This window comes from Vulpes lagopus, chromosome 11, assembly GCF_018345385.1.
Source record: "Vulpes lagopus strain Blue_001 chromosome 11, ASM1834538v1, whole genome shotgun sequence".
NCBI lineage: Eukaryota > Metazoa > Chordata > Mammalia > Carnivora > Canidae > Vulpes > Vulpes lagopus.
Genome location: NC_054834.1, coordinates 63,940,195 through 63,963,827, shown reverse-complemented (window position 1 = coordinate 63,963,827; position 23,633 = coordinate 63,940,195). Strand labels below are relative to the sequence as shown.

Sequence of the window (23,633 nt, the reverse complement as noted above, 5' to 3'; positions counted from 1 at the left end):
TCTCTCAAAATTCTATAGTAAAAATGGGAGAATAAGATATATGTTTTCTTTTCTTTCAAAGTATTATAGTTGATTATATATTGTTGATTTTGGATTCAGTAAAAGAACACATAGGTAATTACTATATAAAGTTAACAAATAAATTCATAAAGATCAGTAATTGAAAATGTGAAAACACAAAACAATCTATGCACTTCAACACTATACTTAATATTTAAAAGGAAAAAATTAATAATAAATGAAAAATAGAAGGTGTAGAAAAAACTTTTCCTGCATAGTGCCATGTTAATCAAACTAGAAGTCAAAGGTCTATTATTGGCCCATAATATAACAATAGTTGGAGGATAGTCTTATTCAATTTATTTATTACAGTTTTTTAAAAATAAATTTATATATCCATCCATAGGAAATTTGAGTCAGTCTTGAGAGCACATAATCTATTGTAAATGATATTGTGTTAATTATTTAAATTCATAATGTAAGTCAAGTCCTAGTTTCAATACATGACATGGATCCCATCAGTAAGAGAGAGAGCCATTTGGACTAGAGAGAGTGATAGAGAAGAGAATGCATCCCAATACCTTCTGGGAGTGATAAAGTCAGGATCGCTTAGAATTGTTAAATCATGAGAAAACATTTTCATAGATTGTTGGGAAGATTAAAGGCAGAGGAAATAAATACTCATATGAGACATCAGAAAAAGCAGAATGGCAGCTGAATCCTGTGTATTGGAAATAAAAGTTATAACAAAACAAACCAAAGCACTCAAACCATTTATTCTAATTAACTGAATATTTTTGAGCTTCTCTAACAAAATAAAGTGCATTTAAATATAACATTTCATTTAAAAACTGAATAAATTGATTGTAAAACCCCAAATACATTTTTTCTTAAAGATTTATCTATTTATTTGAGAGAGAGCATAAATGGGAGGAGCAGAGGGAGAGGGAGAGAGAGAGAAAATCTCAAATAGACTCCATGCTAAGCATAGAGCCTGACGCAGGGCTCAGTTTCATGACCATGAGATCATGAACTGAGCTGATCCCAAGAATTGGATACTTAACCGACTGAGTCACTCAGGCATCCAACATCTTTTTCTTATTTAAAAAAAAGGAAAAAGATGCAATAGGGAGAGATGATTTGAATATTACCCAACGGGAGATCAAGAAAATAGTTTATGTGGATGAGGTAAAAACAGAAATGAAAGAAATAAAAAATAGACCTTGATAAATACAATGAAATCCATGTTTTAATACAACTGAAGTGAAGACACTGAAATCCAATACAATTCTTGGCACCAGGTCAATGATATATTTGGTACAAGGAAAATTATATAGATCTGCAATCTGAAAGTATGTGTTCCTCACCCAGCTCCATTATGAAAAACCAGATGTGATACCAGGCTTTCTCTCCAAAGCTTACTCCTCTTTTTTTTTTTTTTAAGTTTTTAATTGTAATTATAGTATAGTTAATATCCAGTGTTTTATTAATTTCAAGTATGCACTAGAGTGATACAACCCTTTCAAAGAGCAATAAATTTAAATGACAAAGTCTTTAGACTTTAATAACATCTGATCAACTTTTTATAGTTAATGTATAATCTTTTCCAAAAATGTAACTTTCTTAGAATACAGAAACTCCAAATATTTTGGGCTTAATGCTGAAGCCCTAAACTTGCAAAGGAGTGGAAAACAGAGAAATAACATTTATTAACTTGTAGGATGGACTTTTGCACACATTGCTTTATCTCACCTTGTAGCTACTCTCACAGATACCAAGCGTCAGAGCCAATATTCAATTCCAGCTCTCCCTCAGAGAGCACGCACTTTTCACCCTTTTTCATTGCTGCTTATTATACCTTGGCTTCATTCTGCAGTTGATTTCCCTTCCTAGGTCCCCACTGAAATAAAACAAAACATGACTTTTTATGTATTTGAATATTTTTTAAGTTGCTAAGACTAGAGAAACATTATGAAATAAGGAGTAATCTGAAGTGGCATCTACATTACATGACTAGCAAAATAAACTTAAAATAATTATTATTTTCCTTATTGTATCAAAATAGAAGCCCCCAGAGAATTGAATAAGTCAAGTGTTTTCTGGCCCTCTATTGATAAATTTTATCTTATATTATTTTGAACTAGTCTGTTTTCTGACATGAGAAACATGAGCACACACATCTGCTTGGAGCCTTCTTATTACTTTTACAACAGAAATTCATTATTTTCCATTACCTTTGTTTCATTCCAGGAAGTGGTGTTTTCCAATTCTTAGATCGTACCTAAATCTAGTTTGTGAAGAACGCATTCTGTTCACCTATACAATAGACAACAAGTAAAGACTTTGATATTGAGGATTTCAAAGCATATTTGACCTGGTTGTTTTAAGTTTCACATCCTAAGTATTCCACAAATTATCTGAAAATTTCTCTTACATACAGAACAGCAAAGGCAGATCTAGGTACATTATAAATATGGTTCATTTAGATTGTTTATATGAACTTACTCAGCTGTTTAGAAACCCCACAGGGGATGCCCCAACAGGAATATGCCCTAATTATCCTTGGTTCAAAATAACAACAGAAGGATTTACTCAAATGAAAACTAACTTCTCTGAGAACAAATTTCCTCATTTTGGCAATATAAGTAATTATTTAGAGTCAATTAAACATGTTACACTCTTACTCTGTTCAAATTATAAAGTATGTGGTTTTAACAAACATTTAAAAGTATGCATTTTGAACTTATCGGAAGATTATTATTCAAGGTAATAAAAAAAGTTCAAAAAATTCCACAGAAATGTGGGGGAGACATTAAAAGTTTAAAGCTCTGTGTGACTTGCTAAATCATGTAATTTTGTGAATCCTAAATGTTTACTAATCTAATGTTTTGTGAATCTAATGTTTACTCAGATTAAATAAAATTATTGATTGGTTGATAAACTGATGTACTCATATGCAATTCACACACACACACACACACACCTAGGATCAAAATTGAGACATTTAACATTTGTTGACCTAGGTCTACTGGGAGGCCCAGTATAATTTTTATTTTTCTTTAACTTTTTTTTGGGGGGGGTAGTCTCTGCTCTTATCCATGCTTAATCAGTGTCATGAAGGAACCATGAGACACTGAAAAAGATCTCAGAAATACACAGCACATACTCCCTTTGAAAAGGACAGGGCTTCACTTAGAAGAAAATGCTGAGAACCATGTCAGTTGGGTAGGTAAATACACTAGGAATGAAAGTTTCAACAAGGGAGAGTCTTCTGGAAGGTGTAGGACCCAAAAGAAGACTGTTAAAGCAATACGCAACTCTAAAGTGTATTCTTTAGAAGGCAATATCTGCTTAGACTCAAGAAACAGCAGGTAGGCACCCCAATGTTTCTAGCAGCAATGTCCACAATAACCAAACTGTGGAGGGAGCCTCGGTGTCCATCGTAAGATGAATGGATAAAGAAGATGTGGTTTATGTATACAATGGAATATTCCTCAGCCATTAGAAACGACAAATACCCACCATTTGCTTCAACGTGGATGGAATTGGAGGGTAGTATGCTGAGTGAAATAAGTCAATTAGAGAAGGACAAACATTATATGGTCTCATTCATTTGGGGAATAAAAAATAGTGAAAGGGAATAAAAGGGAAAGGAGAAAAAAATGAGTGGGAAATATCAGAAAGGGAGACAGAACATGAGAGACTCCTAACTCTGGGAAACGAACAAAGGGGTGGTGGAAAGGGAGGTGGGCGGGGGTGGGGGGGGGGCTGAGTGACAGGCACTGAGGGGGGCACTTGATGGGATGAGCACTGGGTGTTTGCAAATTGAACTCCAATAAAAAAATAAAAAATAAAAAATAAAATAAAATAAAAATAAAAAGCCCTCTGCATTAAAAAAAAAGGAAATAAAGAAACAGCAGGTAGAAGGTACTCTTTAAAGCTTAGCTCTGGGACATAGAGGAGCTGTACAGTAATATTTCAAGACTATCATAAAAACCTGAGAGTGATTTTTTTTAACACAAAAATGGAAAAGCTACCTTGATGTGTCTCCCAACTTCACATGTGCCTCCTTCTGACAGTCAAAACACCCATCGTATTGACACACTGAAGGAATAAAAGTGTAACTACTGAACTCCATATAATTATATTAAAATTGCAAAAGGATAAAATAATGGTCAAAAATTACCAAAATCAGAGCATGGAATAAGGTTATAAGAAATCAAATGAGGGGATCCCTGGGTGGCTCAGCGGTTTAGCGTCTGCCTTTGGCCCAGGGTGTGATCCTGGAGACCTGGGATCAAGTCCTGTGTCGGGCTCCCTGCATGGAGCCTGCTTCTTATCCTGCCTGTGTCTCTGCCTCTCTCTCTATCATGAATAAGTAAATAAAATATTTTAAAAAAAAGAAATCAAATGAACTATATAAAATACATCTTAAAATAATATAAAACAAAAATTTTTAAAAATGACCAACAAGAAAATCAAATGTGTCAGAAATGAGATGACAAGACATCAGAAAGATGTGATATATGTGAAATATGATACAAGGAATTCAAAATAATAGACCAGAGAGTGGAAATAAAACAAAAATTCAGTAATCAAGAGTAATTTAATACAAGAATTGGCGATAATAGCATAATTAAGGGAAGTGAAAAGAAACAAGGATGAAGAAAAATCAATTTCAAGTAAAGAAAAAGAATAAAAAATTTTAGAAACACACCTAATAGCACTAAATTATAATTTTCAAAACAATAGAAATGTGACTCATACAAATATAAAACTGACACATAGTGAAAATGTATAACTAGTTCATTAATGGGTGTATCAATAAAATGAATGAGTTTTTAAGTAATAAGACTTTACAGTATTTATTAGAAAAGTTACAACAAAATATTTTGTTTCTTTTAAAATTTTATTGAAGAAAATGTACACGGATAAAAGTACACACATATTAAGTATACAGCTTGATGGATTTTTTGAGGGGGGAGGGAAAGAGGAGAGAGAACCTTAACCAGACCCCACGTCCAGCATGGAGCTAGTGCTGGGCTCAATCTCAGGACACTGAGATCGTGGCCTGAGATGAAATCAAGAGTTGGACACCAGGCCAACCGAGCCTCCCAGGAGTCCCAGCTTGATGAGTTTTTAAGTTGAACATACCCATGTAAACAAGCACAGGAAGTAGAACATGGCCTAAACCCAAGGAGCCTCCCGTGTTCTATTTTTCAGTCACTATCTCCCCTGCAAAGATAACCATAGTATGAAGCAAAGACTAAATTATGTAATTATTAGTTTTTTTTAAAAAGTCAGTTATTACATTTTAATATAAGTACAGAAAATCTACCAACTATATGTGTCAGTTACATGAATTTTAATAGACACACACAACAATGTAACAATAATCATGTTATGGGTGCTAGAAATATTCTGTATTGTATAATTGTGGAAATCCCTTGTTAATTTCTGCAAAAAAAAAATGCTTTTTTAGTTTGAACTAGGGCTGCATTGAATATATAGATCATTTGCAATTGCTATCTATTTAATTAATAGATATTTTATTTACTATTAGGGTAACTATTGTAACAGGTTTCTTTCTTTCTTTCTTTCTTTCTTTCTTTCTTTCTTTCTTTCTTTCTTTCTTTCTTCTTTCCTTTTTTTCTTTCTTTCTTTCTAATTCAAATTCCATAACCAACATTCCCTATCTATTAATTTAGGCTCCCTAGGTACTGAGCTTAGGCATCTATGTATTTTAAACAAATTTTTGAATAATTATTTAAGTACATAGCCAGGAACAAACTTATAGAGGAGTGTTTAAGTTTCCCACAACAATAAGACCCTGATCAACACAGAAAGTTCGACCTCTATCTCAGCCAGATCTCAATATCCTGTTTTATTATATAGAATATTAAAGCTATATGTATATGTCCTATCTATGCTTTCAAGACTTCCCATTTATGTATTCATATCCTTTTTCCCTAGTAAACTCTCAGTGAGCTTAAATATGTCTCTCATGACACTTAGAAGTATAGCACTTTCAAAGTTAAATAAATATGGTAATCTTTATTAAATGATTATGAAGTCTATCATACCTTATTTTGAGACAAATAAACAGGTTATAGTTTCAGAAAGAAAGAAGTGGATTTTAGAAAATTGAAGTCATAAACCCAATGACACATAACTATTTAGTATCAGAGCCAGGATTATGTCCTGTAGCGTTAGATTTCTTTTCCAGCTCTATGCTTATTCTTTCTGCACTGAGGATTCTTTTCTACCAGAGCCCAAAGTGCATTCATTTAATCATTTTATCATTTAGTTCATTGTTCCAGAACCATTCATTTACTACAAAAAAAAAACATGAAATTATCCAACATTATGTTCCAGAAAATAATTAGTGTATTTTCTCCTTGGAGCGTCCCTGTGGAATTCAAGAAGAAGCCTTAGAACATGGTATAAAAGTCTAAATGCTTGTGTTCATAGAATACCCTAAATGAGTGAGCAGTTCATTTCCACAGGTAAGAGAAAAGGGTTTCTTATGAATTACAACATATTTCAGAAGCCATAACCTTGAATCTCCAACTAGATTCTATGTTTTGATATTTAAATATGAAACAGAAATTTCTAGTTAACTTAGAGCTGAATTAATATTTAATGAGGGAATTCTGGGGAACATAGCAGGGATAATAAGAAAGACTACTTACATATTTAGATCAATAGTTTTATAAGTTAGACATTTTAGTTTATTTTTTTATGGAAGATAATAGTTGGAATAAAGGTAGTAGAAATAAGGGACTATATTATGAATTTAGGAAAATTACTAAAAGGAGAGGAAATTAACTGCCAACCAACCATACATATACAATAGTGTATATACTATTTTATTATACATGCCATTTGGGATCATAATTTTTTTAATGAAAAGATTTAAATGAATTTTAAATTTGTTTTACTAGTTAGCTACTTGATGAAGAAGCCAGCTCTGTTTTGTTTCCTTTTTTTTTTTTGTTTTTAAATCATGCTCTGCTCAAACTTGATGGTTTGCATAATAATTCAAACACATGAAGATGCTATTTTGTATTGTTTCTGGGAAATAACACCTCCAGAATTATGACATATCACAATGAACTTGCAACATGGTTAGATAAATGGACAAAGTTTAAAGTATGAGACAGAGAAGCTTGTCTTGAATCCTGGCTTTGCTGCAAACTGTATGACCTTGGGCAGGGTATAGATCGGGCTGTTTCTCAAGTTTTCTCATCTGTAAAAAGATGCTAAATTATTTAGTTTGCAGGTCACGATACATATTAAATAAGATAATGTACACAAAACTTCTAACTCTTAGTAGCCACTTAATATCATGTGCTTGCTGCTATCATAGCTTTCCTTTTCAAGCTTAGCATTTATAACACTGTTCTTAGTGGATGTACCGTACTTTATGTTTTGGAACTGTATTACAGGTGAAGAATTGACAATTTTAGTCTTCCAGATTGGTCTATTTTGTTAAAATTGATGGTCCATATTTTTGTCTATCTAGTCCTTATTTCTTAAAGTGAAATTAGCTAGATATAAACAATTATTTTTCATTTCCTTAAATATTAGTTGGTGGAAGCCTGTTTGAAGAGTATGTTGGAAGAAGTAAACTCCATGGGTTTTTTCTTCCATCCCTCAAGTTCCCTAGAGTGAAGTAGGCAATTGCTCTACTGAGACATTATTTGGATTAAAGTATACCTTCATCCACAAGCACCCTCCTGCACTACAAATAAAATCAGAGAAATTATAAGAAAATTTTTATGGACAAAATCATTAGAGGAAATGTAAGTAAACATACTGCTATTTTACTGACATGCTCAAAGAACAATGTAATGACAGGTATGCATTTTTTAAGATGGCTGATACCATAAAATATTGGGATGGTCAGAAAGGTCCACCCCATGTAACACACTGAAATTAAGTTGTACTCCTTTGGGAATATTTTAAGATTAAATAATTTTTACATTGTTTTTCTCATTTAAATGTATCCCAATTTTGTGATATACATATGGTTGCTCCCATTTTAAAAATTGCATGCACATACATAAAAAGGAATTTAACACACATTCTACAAACTAGGACTAGTACTCAGGTATGTAATTTTTATTATACTACTTTCAGATTTTTTAATTCCTATATTCATTCATCTTTGAGGATTTTAACATGATGCAATATGAAACCCGGTGGGAGAAGGAGAAAATTTAGCAATAACTAACTGGAAATTAACTCACTTATCCAATTATTGGCATAAATTTTTAACATGACAAATTTAGCCAACAACATAAAATAATTTCTTTAATTTATGCAGGGCAGTGCATCCACTTGAACCTAACTTCCAAGCCCATCGCCACCTATTCCTTCACTCCCAAGGATCTCAACATACTTTCTTAAGAAACAAACACAAGGATACATAGGGTATATTCTCTTTTCAAAAATACTACCTTTAAATCCTATAAATAAACTCTAAAATGCCAGGGTTTCCATCAGATTTAAATTTATATAGGACTCAGATGAAAAATGTGACTGAGGCCACCATGTTTATATTGATGGGCTTCACAGATGATTTTGTGGTGCAGGTCTTCCTATTTTTACTATTTCTAGCAATCTATCTTTTTACTCTGATAGGAAATTTGGGACTGGTTATATTGGTCATGGGGGAATCTCGGCTCCACAACCCCATGTATTATTTTCTGAGCGTTTTATCATTCCTGGATGCCTGCTATTCTTCAGTTGTCACCCCAAAAATGTTGGTCAATTTCCTAGCAGAGGATAAATCCATTTCCTATCTCGGATGTGCAGCACAGATGCTTCTCTTCGTTACTTTTGGAACCACAGAATGCTTTCTCTTGGCTGCCATGGCTTATGACCGCTATGTAGCAATCTACAACCCTCTCCTGTATTCCGTGAGCATGTCACCCAGGGTCTATGTGCCACTCATCGTTGCTTCCTATGTTGGTGGCATTTTGCATGCTTCTGTACACACAGTGGCCACGTTCAGCCTATCCTTCTGTGCTTCCAATGAAATTAGACATGTCTTTTGTGACATCCCTCCACTACTTGCCATTTCTTGTTCTGACACCCACACAAACCAGCTGCTGCCCTTCTACTTCGTGGGCTCTATTGAGATAGTCACTATCCTCATTGTTCTGATCTCCTATGGTTTCATTCTCTTGGCCATTCTGAACATCCATTCTGCGGAGGGGAGGCGGAAAGTCTTTTCTACGTGTGGTTCTCACCTAACTGGAGTGTCAATTTATCATGGAACCATCCTTTTCATGTATGTGAGACCAAGTTCCAGCTATGCCCTGGACCATGACATGATAGTGTCAATATTTTACACGATTGTGATTCCCATGCTGAATCCCATCATCTACAGTTTAAGGAACAAAGATGTAAAAGCGGCAATGAAGAAATTGTTTGGTAAAAATTGGTGTATCAATAAAGTACACTTTTCACATTGACCACTAAATTAAGAAAAAATAAGAATAATATTTATTGTCTTAATATTAAAATGATAAAAATATTTTGTTTTATTTGTATCTTTTCATTCTTGTTAGGTACTTTTATATAAAGATGATAGGCCTCCACCTTTGCAGTTTTCATACATGCAGAAAAACTGTCATTGTTTGTTCCCTAATACATTCTGAAATACATAAAAGCACATACACACACACACACATATATATATAATACACACATACACACACACACACACCTCTGCTGATAGTGATGGTCTTAGTTTGCTAAGAATGCCATAACAAAGTGCCACAGACTGGTGGCTCAGCAACAGAAATTTATTTGTTACAGAATCTATAAGTCTGAAGGTAAAGGCAGGATGAGTTTGTTCTAAGGCCTCCCTCCTTCACTTGCAGATGACAGTATTTTTGTTTTTGTTTTTTTGTTTAATAGCAGTCTTTTCTTTCTGTTTCCACATGGTCATTCCTCTCTGTGCTTCTGTGCTATGATCTCTTTTTATGACATTAGTCATATTAGGTTAGGGTCCTCTTCAAAGATCCTATTGTCAAATAAAGTCATATTCTGAGTATGAGGATATGAATATTGGTATATATATATATGTGTGTGTGTGTGTGTGTGTGTACATGTGCACACTTGTATATATTTATTTCATATAAATATATTTACACATACACACATATGTTCATTATATGCAAGTATGTCTATACATGCAGAGTCACATATGCATATGATCTTTATTTCAAAATGTGTAGTATTACCTTTCATCCTCATATGAGTCAAACTCGATAGTCTCCTATAGTTACAATTCTTAAAACATTTCTAATTACATCTTACTAATTTGTGTAAATACCACCCACTTGATAGCAAAACCACAGCTCAGATGATCCCAAGCCACTTCCCTAGGGTCACTGGCATCTGACTCCTGATAAAAGCACTCTACTCCATCCTTAAATCTTTGCATTGGCAGCAGGGACCACAGATAGTGTATTTAAATTTCCGGTGTCACTACCAGACTGAGTGTAAGAGTGCATCTCTCCCCTTTTTGTTATTTCAAAGTGTGGAAATTAAGTCCATGTTTTTTCCTCACAGAATACAGAAGGTAGGCATTAGCACTGATCAAGGTCATAGTTAAACTCAAGAATGACAAAACACAGGCACAATGCAGGGAATAAGATACAGCTGGCTGTTATGCTCAGCCCCAGCCCATCTTTATGAGGTTTCCTATTAACGTGGTACAGTCAGCTTTGGCCCTGCTTTATTTTGACCACCACCACCCTGTGACACCCTTACAGATGTCACCACTCCTCAGTGCCCAGACCCAATAACCGAGGTACAGAAAAGCATCCTGACTATTCTCATGTTTAGCACTGCTTCCAATAGACCTCATTTCCATTGCAAGGACATGTGTCCTTCAAAGTTAATTAATTTTTAATTAATTGTTAAGTAGTTGTGGTTTTCCATCCCTGCCTCCTTCATTTTCTTATCATTATTATTATTTATTTTTAAGTGTTAAATCCCTTTGGTTCCAATAGGATGATCTCCTTAGAAGTGGAGTAACTTAAGGATATTTCCCTAAAGTGGGATTGTTTAGTTTAAATAACACCTAATTATACAAATATAAATAATCTCTTACAACAACATATATTACACACACACACACACATCATATTTCTGCATATTTTTTCTTCTGTTTGGAAGGCTTTCCTGGCTGCCATTCACATGACTCCTTTTTAAAAATGTTTTTTCTTAGTGAGGATTTCATTGACTACATTATAATCATTATAATTTACTTCCATTGGCTAGCCTCATTTTCTTTGTATATGATTTATTTCCTGATCAATTTTCCAGATACATATGTTCGGAATATTGTCTGATACTTATTGTTGCTGAATAAATATTCCTTAAATGAATAAATATTTTACATAAGAAACTGTCAAAAACATTTTTCAACTCAATGAAGGGATGCTTGTGAAACCAGATAGAATGTTCCATTTAAATATTAGTTACTGTTTTAGATTTCCTAGTTTATTTTTTTCCTTTAACATAGGTTTTTAAAATTTAAAAAGGGAATTACCCTATGACCCAGAAATTGCACTACTAGATATTCAGCCAAAGGTTACAAAACTAGAGAATCAAAGAACATCTATAGCAACCTTATCAATACTAGCCAAACTACAGAAATAGCCCATATGTCCATCAGCAGGTGAATGGATAAATAAGATGTGAAATATTACTAAGTCATCAAAATAGAATGAAATCTTGCATTTGCAACAACATGAATGGAGCTAGAGGGGATTATGCTAAGTGAAATAAGTCAGTCAGAGAAAGACAAATACCATATGATTTCATTCACATGTGGAATTTAAGAAACAAAACAGATGAGCATAGGGGAAGGAAAAAGAAGAGAGAGAAAGAGATATTGAGAGAGAAAGAGAGAGAGAAGTAAACCATAAGAGACTCTTAAATATAGAGAACAAACTGAGGGGCGATGGAGGCAGGCAGGTGGGGGATAGGCTAGATAGGGGATGGGTATTAAGGGGGGAATTTATTGTGATGAGCACTGGGTGTTATTTGTAAGTGATAAATCACTAAATTCTACTCTTGAAACTAATTTTACCACATATTAACTAACTAGAATTTCAATAAAAACTTGAAAAGAAAAAATAAATACAATATTTCTTCTTTCTAATGGTCTACTTTGCTACTCTTTTTTAGCTTTCTCATTTGGGTACAATTTTCCAATGAATAGTGTGTCTGTAGAATCACACATACTTTAGTCATAATTTTATTATCAATATTTCTGATTTTTCCCATTTCTTGACTTAGGAATATCTTAGTAACATTGAAAAGTACTTAAGTGGAATAGTTTGAGAGTCTTTAAAAATTTGTTATTCATTTCCAAATAGAATAGAATTTTTTAAAATGTTCTTTTTTAAATTTTTTAAAAATGTTCTCTATTCAGATATTAATTTTCACTAATATATGGATGTTTTCAGAAATGCTGCCCCTACACTTGTAAAAAGAGAGAATTGTCAAAATCAAAGCCTTATACATACTTACCTACAAAAGCAATCTTATTGAATGTTTAGTTTAAGAGTTTGTCCTAATTAATTTTTTCTTCAGTGAAACTATTTAATAGAGGTGTACTTAGTTTCCTAAAGTTATCAGGCTTCTTTTCATTTCTCTCTTTGCATTGCCTGTATAAGAAGTTTCCAGTCTGGGATGTGTGGCTTCATTTCTGTTTGCATAGGTAACATTCACTCTGGAGTGTCAGAGCCCAAGTGGAGGCATCCAACTTCAGAGACCATGGGATGTGGTTACCCCCAGAATGGCAGGCTCAAAGCAGCAATCAGAACAGCCTTACTCGTTTACAAGAATGGCCCTGGCAAATTGATCATTGTATTTGTAGTTGTGAAATAGATGATAAGTACTAAATTCTGACTTTATTTGTATAAGCATAAAACTTCTGGGTTAAGTGAACAAAAGTCTAACTTGAATCACAAAAACAGTGTCACTTGTCCCTCAGTCAACTGGTGAACTCTGGGAGCTTATAGTCCTAGAACCTCTTGAATGATGGGAGGCCAGATACCCTTGAGGGAGGACCCCATTATACTACTTGGAATTTGGAATTTGAACTATTAACCTTTCTCCAAGCCTTCTCCAGAGGGACTCTGGACCTTTACCAGAGTAACTGTGCATTGGTGAAAAGGAAACAACCAGACCCTTGAGAACAACTGGGCACTAGTTCTGGACTTATAATGATTCCAGAAGACCCAAAACATTGCTGTGTGTTTGTGTGCTTGTGGCCCTACAGTCAGGGGTTTGTTGAGGTCAGTTTGTCAGTGGAGTTGTACTTCTGGCCCATCTCACAGTGAATCCTGTGTGTTCCTGGACTATCCTGTGGTTATTTCTCCAGTTCCAGAATGTCTAATTGGGATAGAACAACTCAGGACCTCAGAGAATTCCCACATAGGTTCCCTGACCTGTAGAGTAAAGGTTATCATGATGGAAAAAGCCAACTGGGAGCAACTACAACTTCCTCTACAAAAAAAAAAAATAGTAAACTATAATCAATATTGCATTTTGAAGGGAAGTGAGAGATTAGTTCCACCATTAGTTCCACTTGAAGAATGGAAGAGGGGTGATTCTATTACATCCCCATTCAAATCTCCTCTTTGGCCTGGGTAGAAAACTGATAGATCTTTGAGAATGACAGAGAATTATCATAAACTTAACTAGGTAATTATTGCCATCATTGCTCTTGGACAAGATGTGGTTTCATTGCCTGAGCAAATTAACACATACCTGGCACCTGGTGTGTAGCTATTGATCTGGCAAGTGCTTTTTTCTTCATCCAGTTTCATAAAGTTTACCAAAAACAGTTTTCTCTGAGCTAGTAAAGCCAACAAACTTAATTGTCCTAGCTTGACCCTGCAGCTTATGTCATAATTTGATTCACGGGTATTTGATTGCCCTTTCCTTCCATAAGATATCATCTGGATCCATTCCCTTGATGACATTATACTTATTGGACTTAATGAGTCAAAAGCAGCAACTACTCTAGACATATGTGTAAGATATTCACATGACATGAGTAGGGAAATTAACAAAAATTTGAGGACTTTCTGCATTAGTGAAATTTCTCAAAGTACAGTGGTATGAGGCATGTCAAATATCCTTTCTTTTTTTTTTTTTTTTAATTTTTATTTATTTATGATAGTCACAGAGAGAGAGAGAGAGAGAGGCAGAGACACAGGCAGAGGGAGAAGCAGGCTCCATGCACCGGGAGCCCGACGTGGGATTCGATCCCGGGTCTCCAGGATCGCGCCCCGGGCCAAAGGCAGGCGCCAAACCGCTGCGCCACCCAGGGATCCCTCAAATATCCTTTCTAAGTTCAAGGAAAGTTTATTGCATATAGTCACTTTTATAACCAAAAAGTCACACTAGTGGACTTCTTCCTTGAAGGCAGTATATTCCTCATTTTGTTGTGTTACCCCAGCCATATACCTCTGACCTAAAAAAAGTTGATGGTTTTTGAGGAGGTTCATGATGGAAGAAGACTCTGCAAGAGGTTCACAATGCTGTGGAACCTTCTTTTCCACTTGGACCATATGATCTAGCAGGTCTATTGGTGCTTGGAGTGGCAGTGGTAGAGAAGGATGCTGTTTGGAGCTATTGGTTGGCCCCTGTGGAGGAATCACCATATAGAACTTTAGCAAGCCCCCCCATCTTCCACAGATTACTATTTTTCTTTTGTAAAACAGATTTTAACCTGCCACTAGGTATTAGTAGAGACCGAACACTTTAGTATGGCCACTAATTTACCACCACAGCGGAGTCTCCCCATTCAAAGCCAGGTGTTTTCTGACCCAACCATTGATAAATTTGGGCATACTCAGCTGCCCTCCATCATGAAATGGAAGGGTTATATACAAAATTGTGCCTGCCTGAGCACACCTTGAAGGTCCAGGTAAGTTACATGAGGAAGCGGTCCAAATACCAGAGGTCCACAATTCTTCTCTCTCTTAGCCTGAATCTGTGGCTTCTGTGGAGCTCGCTATGATTATTTGACAGAGGGAGAGAAGACTCAGGCTTAGTTTACAAATGATTCTGGATGACATGCAGGCACCACCAGGAAGTGGACAGCTGCAACAATATAGCCTCTTTCTGTGACATCCCTGAAAGACTGCAGTGAAGAAAAATCCTCCCAGCGGGAAGAACATCGAGCAGTATAACCAGATGTTTATTTTGGTGGGAAAGAGAAATAGCCAGATGTGCAACTACATACTGATTCATGTTCTGTGGCCAGTGGTTTGGATGGATAATCAGGGACTTGGAAAGTACATGATGGAAAAACTGGTGTCCAGAAGGTTGATCAAGACGTATGTGGATAGATCTCCCTTTCTGTGTTAAACATGTGAGAATATTTGAGTCCTTTGCCAATGCCCACCAAAGATTGACCTCAGCAGAGAAGGATTTTCATGATCAAGTGGATCAGGTGATTCATTCTATTGATATCATTCATCTTATTTCACTAGCCACCCCTCTTATCAAGTAATGGGTTCATGAAGTGACTGCAGCAGCAAGGATGAGGTTTGTGTGAACTCAGCCACATAGACCCCCTTATGAAAGGAGGTTTACTTGTCTGAACCCATTGCTGACCACCCAATCTGCCAGGGGCAGAGATGAAAACTTAGGCCCCAATATGGCACCATTACCTGGTGTGATCTGCTAGCTACCTCATGGCAGGTTGTTTATATTGTACCACTTCCATCATTAGAGGATATTTTGAGACTGGTTATATTGGTCATTGGGGATTCTCGGCTCCACAACCCCATGTATTATTTTCTGAGCATTTTATCATTCTTGGATGCCTGCTATTCTTCAGTTGTCACCCCAAAAATGTTGGTCAATTTCCTAGCAGAGGATAAATCCATTTCCTATCTTGGATGTGCAGCACAGATGCTTCTCTTCATTACTTTTGGAACCACAGAATGCTTTCTCTTGGCTGCCATGGCTTATGACTGCTATGTAGCAATCTGCAACCCTCTCCTGTATTCCGTGAGCATGTCACCCAGGGTCTATGTGCCACTCATCGTTGCTTCCTATGTTGGTGGCATTTTGCACACACACAGTGGCCACGTTCAGCCTATCCTTCTGTGCTTCCAATGAAATTAGACATGTCTTTTGTGACATCCCTCCACTACTTGCCATTTCTTGCTCTGACATCCACACAAGCCATACATACATACATACGTACATACATACATACATATATACACACACACATATATACACACATATATATATAAAGCATGTGTGTAAAATATATATAATGTATATATATGGAGTCTATACAATGTACATACATCTTATATACACATATATTCATATAATTAACCAGTTGTTGCTTTTCTCTAAGCTCTACTTTTGTCTTTCCTGAGCCTTAAGTATACTATCAATGAATGTTACTATCTAATACGTATCAGTATAACTTTTGGAGTTTCAGAATGGATCTTATCATTTCTATGACTGGACAGTAATAGAGGGAGGGAAAGATTATAATAATGAAATAAAAATAATAATTTTTATTATATAAAAGTCATGGCCATAAGCCTAGATGGATGTTATTCTGAAAGAACATGGAAAGTAAATGAAATAACTTTAGGGATGTCTTGCACAGGGACCCTAGAATGGAGAAGTATCCTCATAATGAGTGTGAAAGACTTTCTATGAGCAGTGAGATAATATGCTAATCTATGCAATCCTGAGGATAAGCTATTATAGTAGTAGTGAGTGAAAATTCCACAGTGATTGACAATACACTTACATCAACAAATATTTAATATGAATCAGTTTGAACACAGTAAAGTACAGAGATGACACAAATTATCTATATTTGTAAAATTCTGTATTGGAGGGCTGAATAATGGTTTATTTGGAAATATGCTAGGATGTACAAACAGCACTATTCACTGAAACCAAGATACTTTCTTTAGTTTCTAAGCACAGAGACTAAATTGATAAGCAACACTTTGCAGATTTACTCAATGCTAATTATGTGTTTTACTTAAGAACCAATTTCTCATAAACAATTTCTTCATCGCATCTTTTACATCTTTGTTCCTTAAACTGTAGATGATGGGATTCAGCATGGGAATCACAATCGTGTAAAATATTGACACTATCATGTCATGCTCCAAAGCATAACTGGAGCTTGGTCTCATATATATGAAAAGGATGGTTCCATGATAAATTGACACTCCAGTTAGGTGAGAACCACACGTAGAAAAGACTTTCCGCCTCCCCTCCGCAGAATGGATGTTCAGAATGGCCAAGAGAATGAAACCATAGGAGATCAGAACAATGAGGATAGTGACTATCTCAATAGAGCCCACGAAGTAGAAGAGCAGCAGCTGGTTTGTGTGGGTGTCAGAACAAGAAATGGCAAGTAGTGGAGGGATGTCACAAAAGACATGTCTAATTTCATTGGATGCACAGAAGGATAGGCTGAACGTGGCCACTGTGTGTACAGAAGCATGCAAAATGCCACCAACATAGGAAGCAACGATGAGTGGCACATAGACCCTGGGTGACATGCTCACGGAATACAGGAGAGGGTTGTAGATTGCTACATAGCGGTCATAAGCCATGGCAGCCAAGAGAAAGCATTCTGTGGTTCCAAAAGTAACGAAGAGAAGCATCTGTGCTGCACATCCGAGATAGGAAATGGATTTATCCTCTGCTAGGAAATTGACCAACATTTTTGGGGTGACAACTGAAGAATAGCAGGCATCCAGGAATGATAAAACGCTCAGAAAATAATACATGGGGTTGTGGAGCCGAGAATCCCCAATGACCAATATAACCAGTCCCAAATTTCCTATCAGAGTAAAAAGATAGATTGCTAGAAATAGTAAAAATAGGAAGACCTGCATCTCAAAATCATCTGTGAAGCCCATCAATATAAACATAGTGGCCTCAGTCACATTTTTCATCTGAATCCTGTATAAATCTAAATCTGATGGAAATCCTGGCATTTCACTTTTTATTTATAGGTACTAAAGGCAGTATCTTGTGAAAATAGGGTCCACCCAATTCTATCTTCATATTTGTTTCTTAGCAGGGTATAATGATTTCCTTGGCAGTGATAAAATAGGCAGTAATAAAGATGTTGGTCCCACATGGTTGCATTTTGCTGTTAAATAAAAGAAATTATTTTATTCAGCCATTGATTATATTTATCAAGCCATAAATATCCTTTTAAATGGCTTATTGTCTAATTCATTTTCTATTCAACTCTTTACTGTATTTTTGCATATCACATAATGTTAAAATTTAGAATGATAAACAAACTTAGGAAATATTTAGTCTCAAAATATTATGGTGGAAAGCACACATCTGAGTACTAGTTCTGGATTTGCTATAGTATGTAAGTAGTACTTTTTAAAATATTTTTAACAGTTAAAATGGGAGCAAGTACACTTCCATCACAAACTTGGGTTGAATTTAAATGAGAAATACTAGGGGTGCCTGGGTGGCTCAGTTGGTTAAGCATCCAACTTTTGGTTTTGGCTCTGATCAGGATCTCATGGGTAGTGGGATGGAGCCCTGCACTGTGCTCTGTGCTCAGTGGGGAGTCTGCTGGAAGACTAGCTCCACCCCTCTCCCTATTCAAGCAGGACTGCTCTCTCTCTCTCTCTCTCTCTCATATATAAATAAATAAATAAATAAATAAATAAATAAATAAATAAATAAATAAATATTTAAAAAATAAATAAATGAGGGACACCTGGGTGGCTCAGCAGTTGAGCATCTGCCTTTGGCTCAGGGTGTGATCCTGGAGTCCCGGGATCAATTCCCACATTGGGCTCCCTGCATGGAGCCTGCTTCTCCCTCTGCCTGTGTGTGTCTCTGCCTCTCTCTTTCTGTGTCTCTCATGAATGAATGAATGAGAAATACAATGGAAATTATTTAATTTTAACATATTTCTGATGCCTAGGAAATGGAATAAGTTAGACATATCAACTTAAATACAAGGCTACCTTTTCTTTTTTTAAAAATTTTTATTTATTAATGATAGTCACAGAGAGAGAGAGAGAGGCAGAGACATAGGCAGAGGGAGAAGCAGGCTCCATGCACCGGGAGCCCAACGTGGGACTTGATTCCAGGTCTCCAGGATCGCACCCTGGGCCAAAGGCAGGCACTAAACCGCTGCACCACCCAGGGATCCCCCAAGGCTACCTTTTCCACCAAAACCATTTACATGGTTTTTTTACATTTATCTGGCAATTATCCTGTTCCGTTAGTTTCCATCTACATCAGTGATGAACAGAAGAGCAGACAATATTCTGCAGAGAGATATACCTTATTTGTAGATAAAAACAAGCAGTGTTTTTTTCTTCAATTTTTAAAATTTTTCCTCAAAATGCATATCATTAAGTTGTTCATTTTGGCCTCTAGCCTATCATACTGTTATTTTTTTTCAAATTTTATCTTAATGACAATCTGAGATGTTTTTCAATTTATGTGATTATTTCTACAAAATCCCCCTTTTTTTAGATATATTTCTATCAGAAAAGAAATCTTGACCATTTTTTTTTTTTTAATTTTAGAAAGAGAGCAAGTCAGGGGAGGGGCAGAGAGAGAAACAGACTCTCTGCTGAGCAAGGAGGCACATCTGGGGCTTGATGTGGGGCTCAATCCCAGGACTCTAGGATCACCACCTGAGCCAAAGGCAGATGCTCAACCAATTGAGCCACTCAGGTGTTCCAATCCTGGCCACTTTTAAAAATATATCATAGCTGCTTAAGGAGTTTCTAAAATAACTGTGAGATTAATGTCATCTGATAGTAGATAATAGAATTGTTTCTGAAGTTTTTGCTAACAGAGCAAAGTCACTATATTTGCCATAAATTTTTTTTTTGTTGTTATTTTTTATGTCATCATACTATTACTCATTAAGTGAAGTATGAATGAAAGAAACTTAAATGTTAAAGAGGCAACTGTATCCGGACTAAATCTCTTATTGAAACCCGATTAATTACTGGATCCATCATATTTAGGGGTAGATTTCAGTATGTTGACTTTTGTTTTTCCTTTGGCATGTTATAACCAACAAGTGTTTAAAAAGAGTAAAAGAGGGCAGCCCCGGTGGCTCAGCGGTTTAGCGCCACCTTCAGCCCAGCGCATGATCCTGGAGACCCAGGATTGAGTCCCACCTCAGGTTCCCTGCATGGAGCCTGCTTCTCCCTCTGCCTGTGTCTCTGCCTCTCTCTGTGTCTCTCATGAATAAATAAAATCTTTAAAAAAAAAAGTAAAAGAAAATCCATAGTACCTAAATCCAGACTGAATTTACTCAGAAATGATTTATATTCATAATGTGAAACACGCTACAGTTTTGTTATATTGAGACATTTACACATAAGTAGAGAATAAATAACTAAGGCTACTGTTAGAAAAGAAAACCACATCTTTATTTTCTTAGAAATGTTCCAGAGATTCCTGTGGAAGATATTTCTGACGCATAGAATAGTATCATAAATGTGAATCTACAAAACCCAAAAATGCTCATTGGATTCTTAAGAAAATCAATACAAAAAATATAATTATGTTAAAATCTCATTTTTTAAATAAATCCTGATAGCTTACATAAGTCTCACAAGAACACACATATACCTTAAAATGATGTATAGTTAAGTTTGAATTATTATAGTAGTAAAAAAGTTTATAAAGACATCAATGAATGGTATAAATATGATTAATGCATTTAGAGGTAACACCAAAAATAGACTTCTGTTTAAAAAATTCCTATTCTCTCTCTTTCCCAACCCGTTCTTTTCTTCTCTCTCCCTTTCTCTCTCTGATCCATGGAATACATACAAAAATATTTACTGAAGAGACTCAGACACAAAACAGGAATTAAACAAATAAGAACAAGTACAATAAAAACAAAACATACAAGCAAATTTGGAAAAATGTACCAACAGGAAATATGCTAAAGGCATCCATCACAAAACACATGTTGACTGATATACACAGGAGAAGGGTCAGTGACATGACCATTTTAACCTCTACTCAACTAATATGCCTGAGATAAGACTATTGTGGAAGACTAAGAACATTATATTTGAACTCTAACACCTCAGATTACAGGGACACCTGAATCAGCTTAGGGTCCAGAGATGGAGGCCTGTGTCAGGCTCCAAGCTCAGCATGGAGTCTGCTTGTCCCTCTCCCTCTACGCCTCCCCCACCCCACTCTTTCTCTCAAATCAATCAATCAGTCAATCAATCAATTTTTGAAATCAGCTGGAAATATTTTTAAAAACTAATATAATTTCATATTACAATCTCAGATTTAGCACCTGGTGACAATGTGAACATGGAAAAGTTACTTTACCTTGTAACTCCAAAGAATAACTAAGATAGACCCAAATTTTCAGACATACCTTGTACAACTGCATCTGCATGATATGGTTGCAAAGTGTTTATTTATCTGATGCATTAAAATATTTTCAGAGTACCTGGATGGTTCAGTTGGTTAAGTGCCTGCCTTCCACTAAGATCATGATCCCAGGGTCCTGGGGTGGACTCCAAGACCAACTCTCTGCTCAGTGGGGAGCCTGCTTCTCCTTCTACCTCTGCCTGCCACTCTGCTGCTTGTGCTGTGTCAAATAAATAAATAAAATATTAAAAAATATTTTGTATTAACTTGAATTGTTAATTATATGTGAAAGATGCATACACATGAAATATGGCCTCCAAATTTTATTTAATTCTGATAAAATGAATAGGGATTATAAAATCAATTTATAAAAATAAAAGCATTTTGCAGTTATAATGGGTCCCAAGCAGAATAAACTAAGTACTTCTTCTTTAAGTTAAATAAATATATATATATATATATATTTATATGACACTAAATATATATTATAATACTGTCGTATTGAAATTAAACACAGTAAGGGATGCCTGGGTGGCTCATTCGGTTAAGTGTCTGCCTTCGGTTCAGGTCGTGATCCCGGGGCCCTGGGATGAAGCCCCATGCCAGGCTCCCTGTTCAGTGGGGAATGTGCTTCTCCCTCTCCTCTGCCCCTCCCCCTGCTCTCTCTTTCTTGCCCCCACTCACTTCCTCTTTCAAATAAATTAATAAAATCTTTAAAAAATGAATTAAACCCAGTGAAATCCAATTTTCTATGCTATCAGAAACTTGAATATCCATTTCTGTCACTAGATTCTGCCTCTGAGCATGCCAATAAAATAATAATAATATATTTACTCAAATCCTTCTGATACACTTGTCAATATGATTTTCTGGTAATCCTTGATGTCTCTGCTATTGCCTGCAGAATAAGAAAGTGGTTTATGAATGAAGGTATCCCAAGTCATATCTCCTTAGAACATTTACCCACTTTATTATAGGAAACTGGGGTCATGATAGAAAAAAAGTGTGAGGTGTAGCTACTGCATCCAAACTACTTTTCGAGCAGGCGTTTCTATGAACTGATATTTAAGAAAATTAGAACAGGTTGTGTTTATGTCTTGCTATTTCACTTTGATAGAGGCTAGAAAGACAAAAATACAGATCCTAATTTTTTGACAAAACATGATCAGTCTGGAAGACAAAAGTAAAATCAGTTTATCAGCACTTGTGGTAAAAAAAATATAAAGTACCAAAAACCCATGGGAACGGCATTACAAACACTCAATTCAGTAAGAAGGAAGGCTATGATTATAGCCACTATATATCGTTAACTGTGTACTAGGAGTCAAGAATTTTGTGCACATTTTCTAACATAATCTACATAACAACCTACTGAATAACTCATTTTATAGATGAGAAAATGGAGTCCTAACTATACATATAACTTACCAAGGTCATAATTTGTAAGAGATGCAGGATTCAATCCTAGATTTCTCTGACTTTAGATTCTACACTATTTCCACTTGACCAAATTGCCACTCCATTGTGAGATGCCATAATTCTGGAAATGTTATCGCACAGAATCAATGAGATGGCATCCTTGCACATTGGAATTCTTTTTTTTAAGCAGTTAAGTTTGAATATAACATGAAGAAGAAAAACTTAAATTTGCTTCTAGCTCAGTGAGTTAACATATAAAATAAATTTAAAATTTGTTTGTATTCCTCCATCAGAAAAAAATATGAATATTTCAAAGTTGTATATACACAACAGCTGGTTAATAGTCATGTTTTCTCCATTTAATACTTTTATAAAACTTTAAATATAGCCCCTTCATTCTACTGTCCCAAAATTGATGATACTCTTTCATCAAGAAAATTAAAGCGGATTTCTAATTTATAGCTCTATTTACCAAAACGTATGGGAAGCCCTTTCTACTTGTCCTGCTTATTCCCTGAAAGGCAAATGATCAATTGTTAATATAACTTTGAATTAACTAACTCAAATTTTCTCTCTTAAGTGCAAATATTGAGGCATATACTCTAGTTTCAAATTCATATGTCAACTTACTAAAACATTTTGTAAGTTATGAAAAACCTTCCTCTTACCTGTGGAAACAAACTGTCCATTAAAGTATGCTATGAATATAATGCATTTAGATTCTTATACTATCTCGAGTTCTTAAAGTTCACCATGATGTCCCAAGAGGA

The 23,633-nt window shown here is 35.4% G+C and overlaps 2 protein-coding genes across 2 annotated transcripts; one reads left to right on the top strand and one right to left on the bottom strand.

The window, feature by feature from the left end:
• The first annotated feature begins 8,489 nt into the window (after positions 1–8,489).
• On the top strand, positions 8,490–9,482 carry LOC121471609 (olfactory receptor 5T1-like). The gene has a single exon (XM_041722401.1). The coding sequence runs from the start codon at positions 8,490–8,492 to the stop codon at positions 9,480–9,482; it is 993 nt and encodes a 330-aa protein (XP_041578335.1).
• Positions 9,483–17,051: 7,569 nt separating this feature from the next.
• LOC121471608 (olfactory receptor 5T1-like) lies at positions 17,052–18,038 on the bottom strand. Its single transcript, XM_041722400.1, has one exon. It carries the CDS (start codon positions 18,036–18,038, stop codon positions 17,052–17,054), a length of 987 nt encoding a protein of 328 aa, XP_041578334.1.
• Between the last annotated feature and the right edge of the window lie 5,595 nt (positions 18,039–23,633).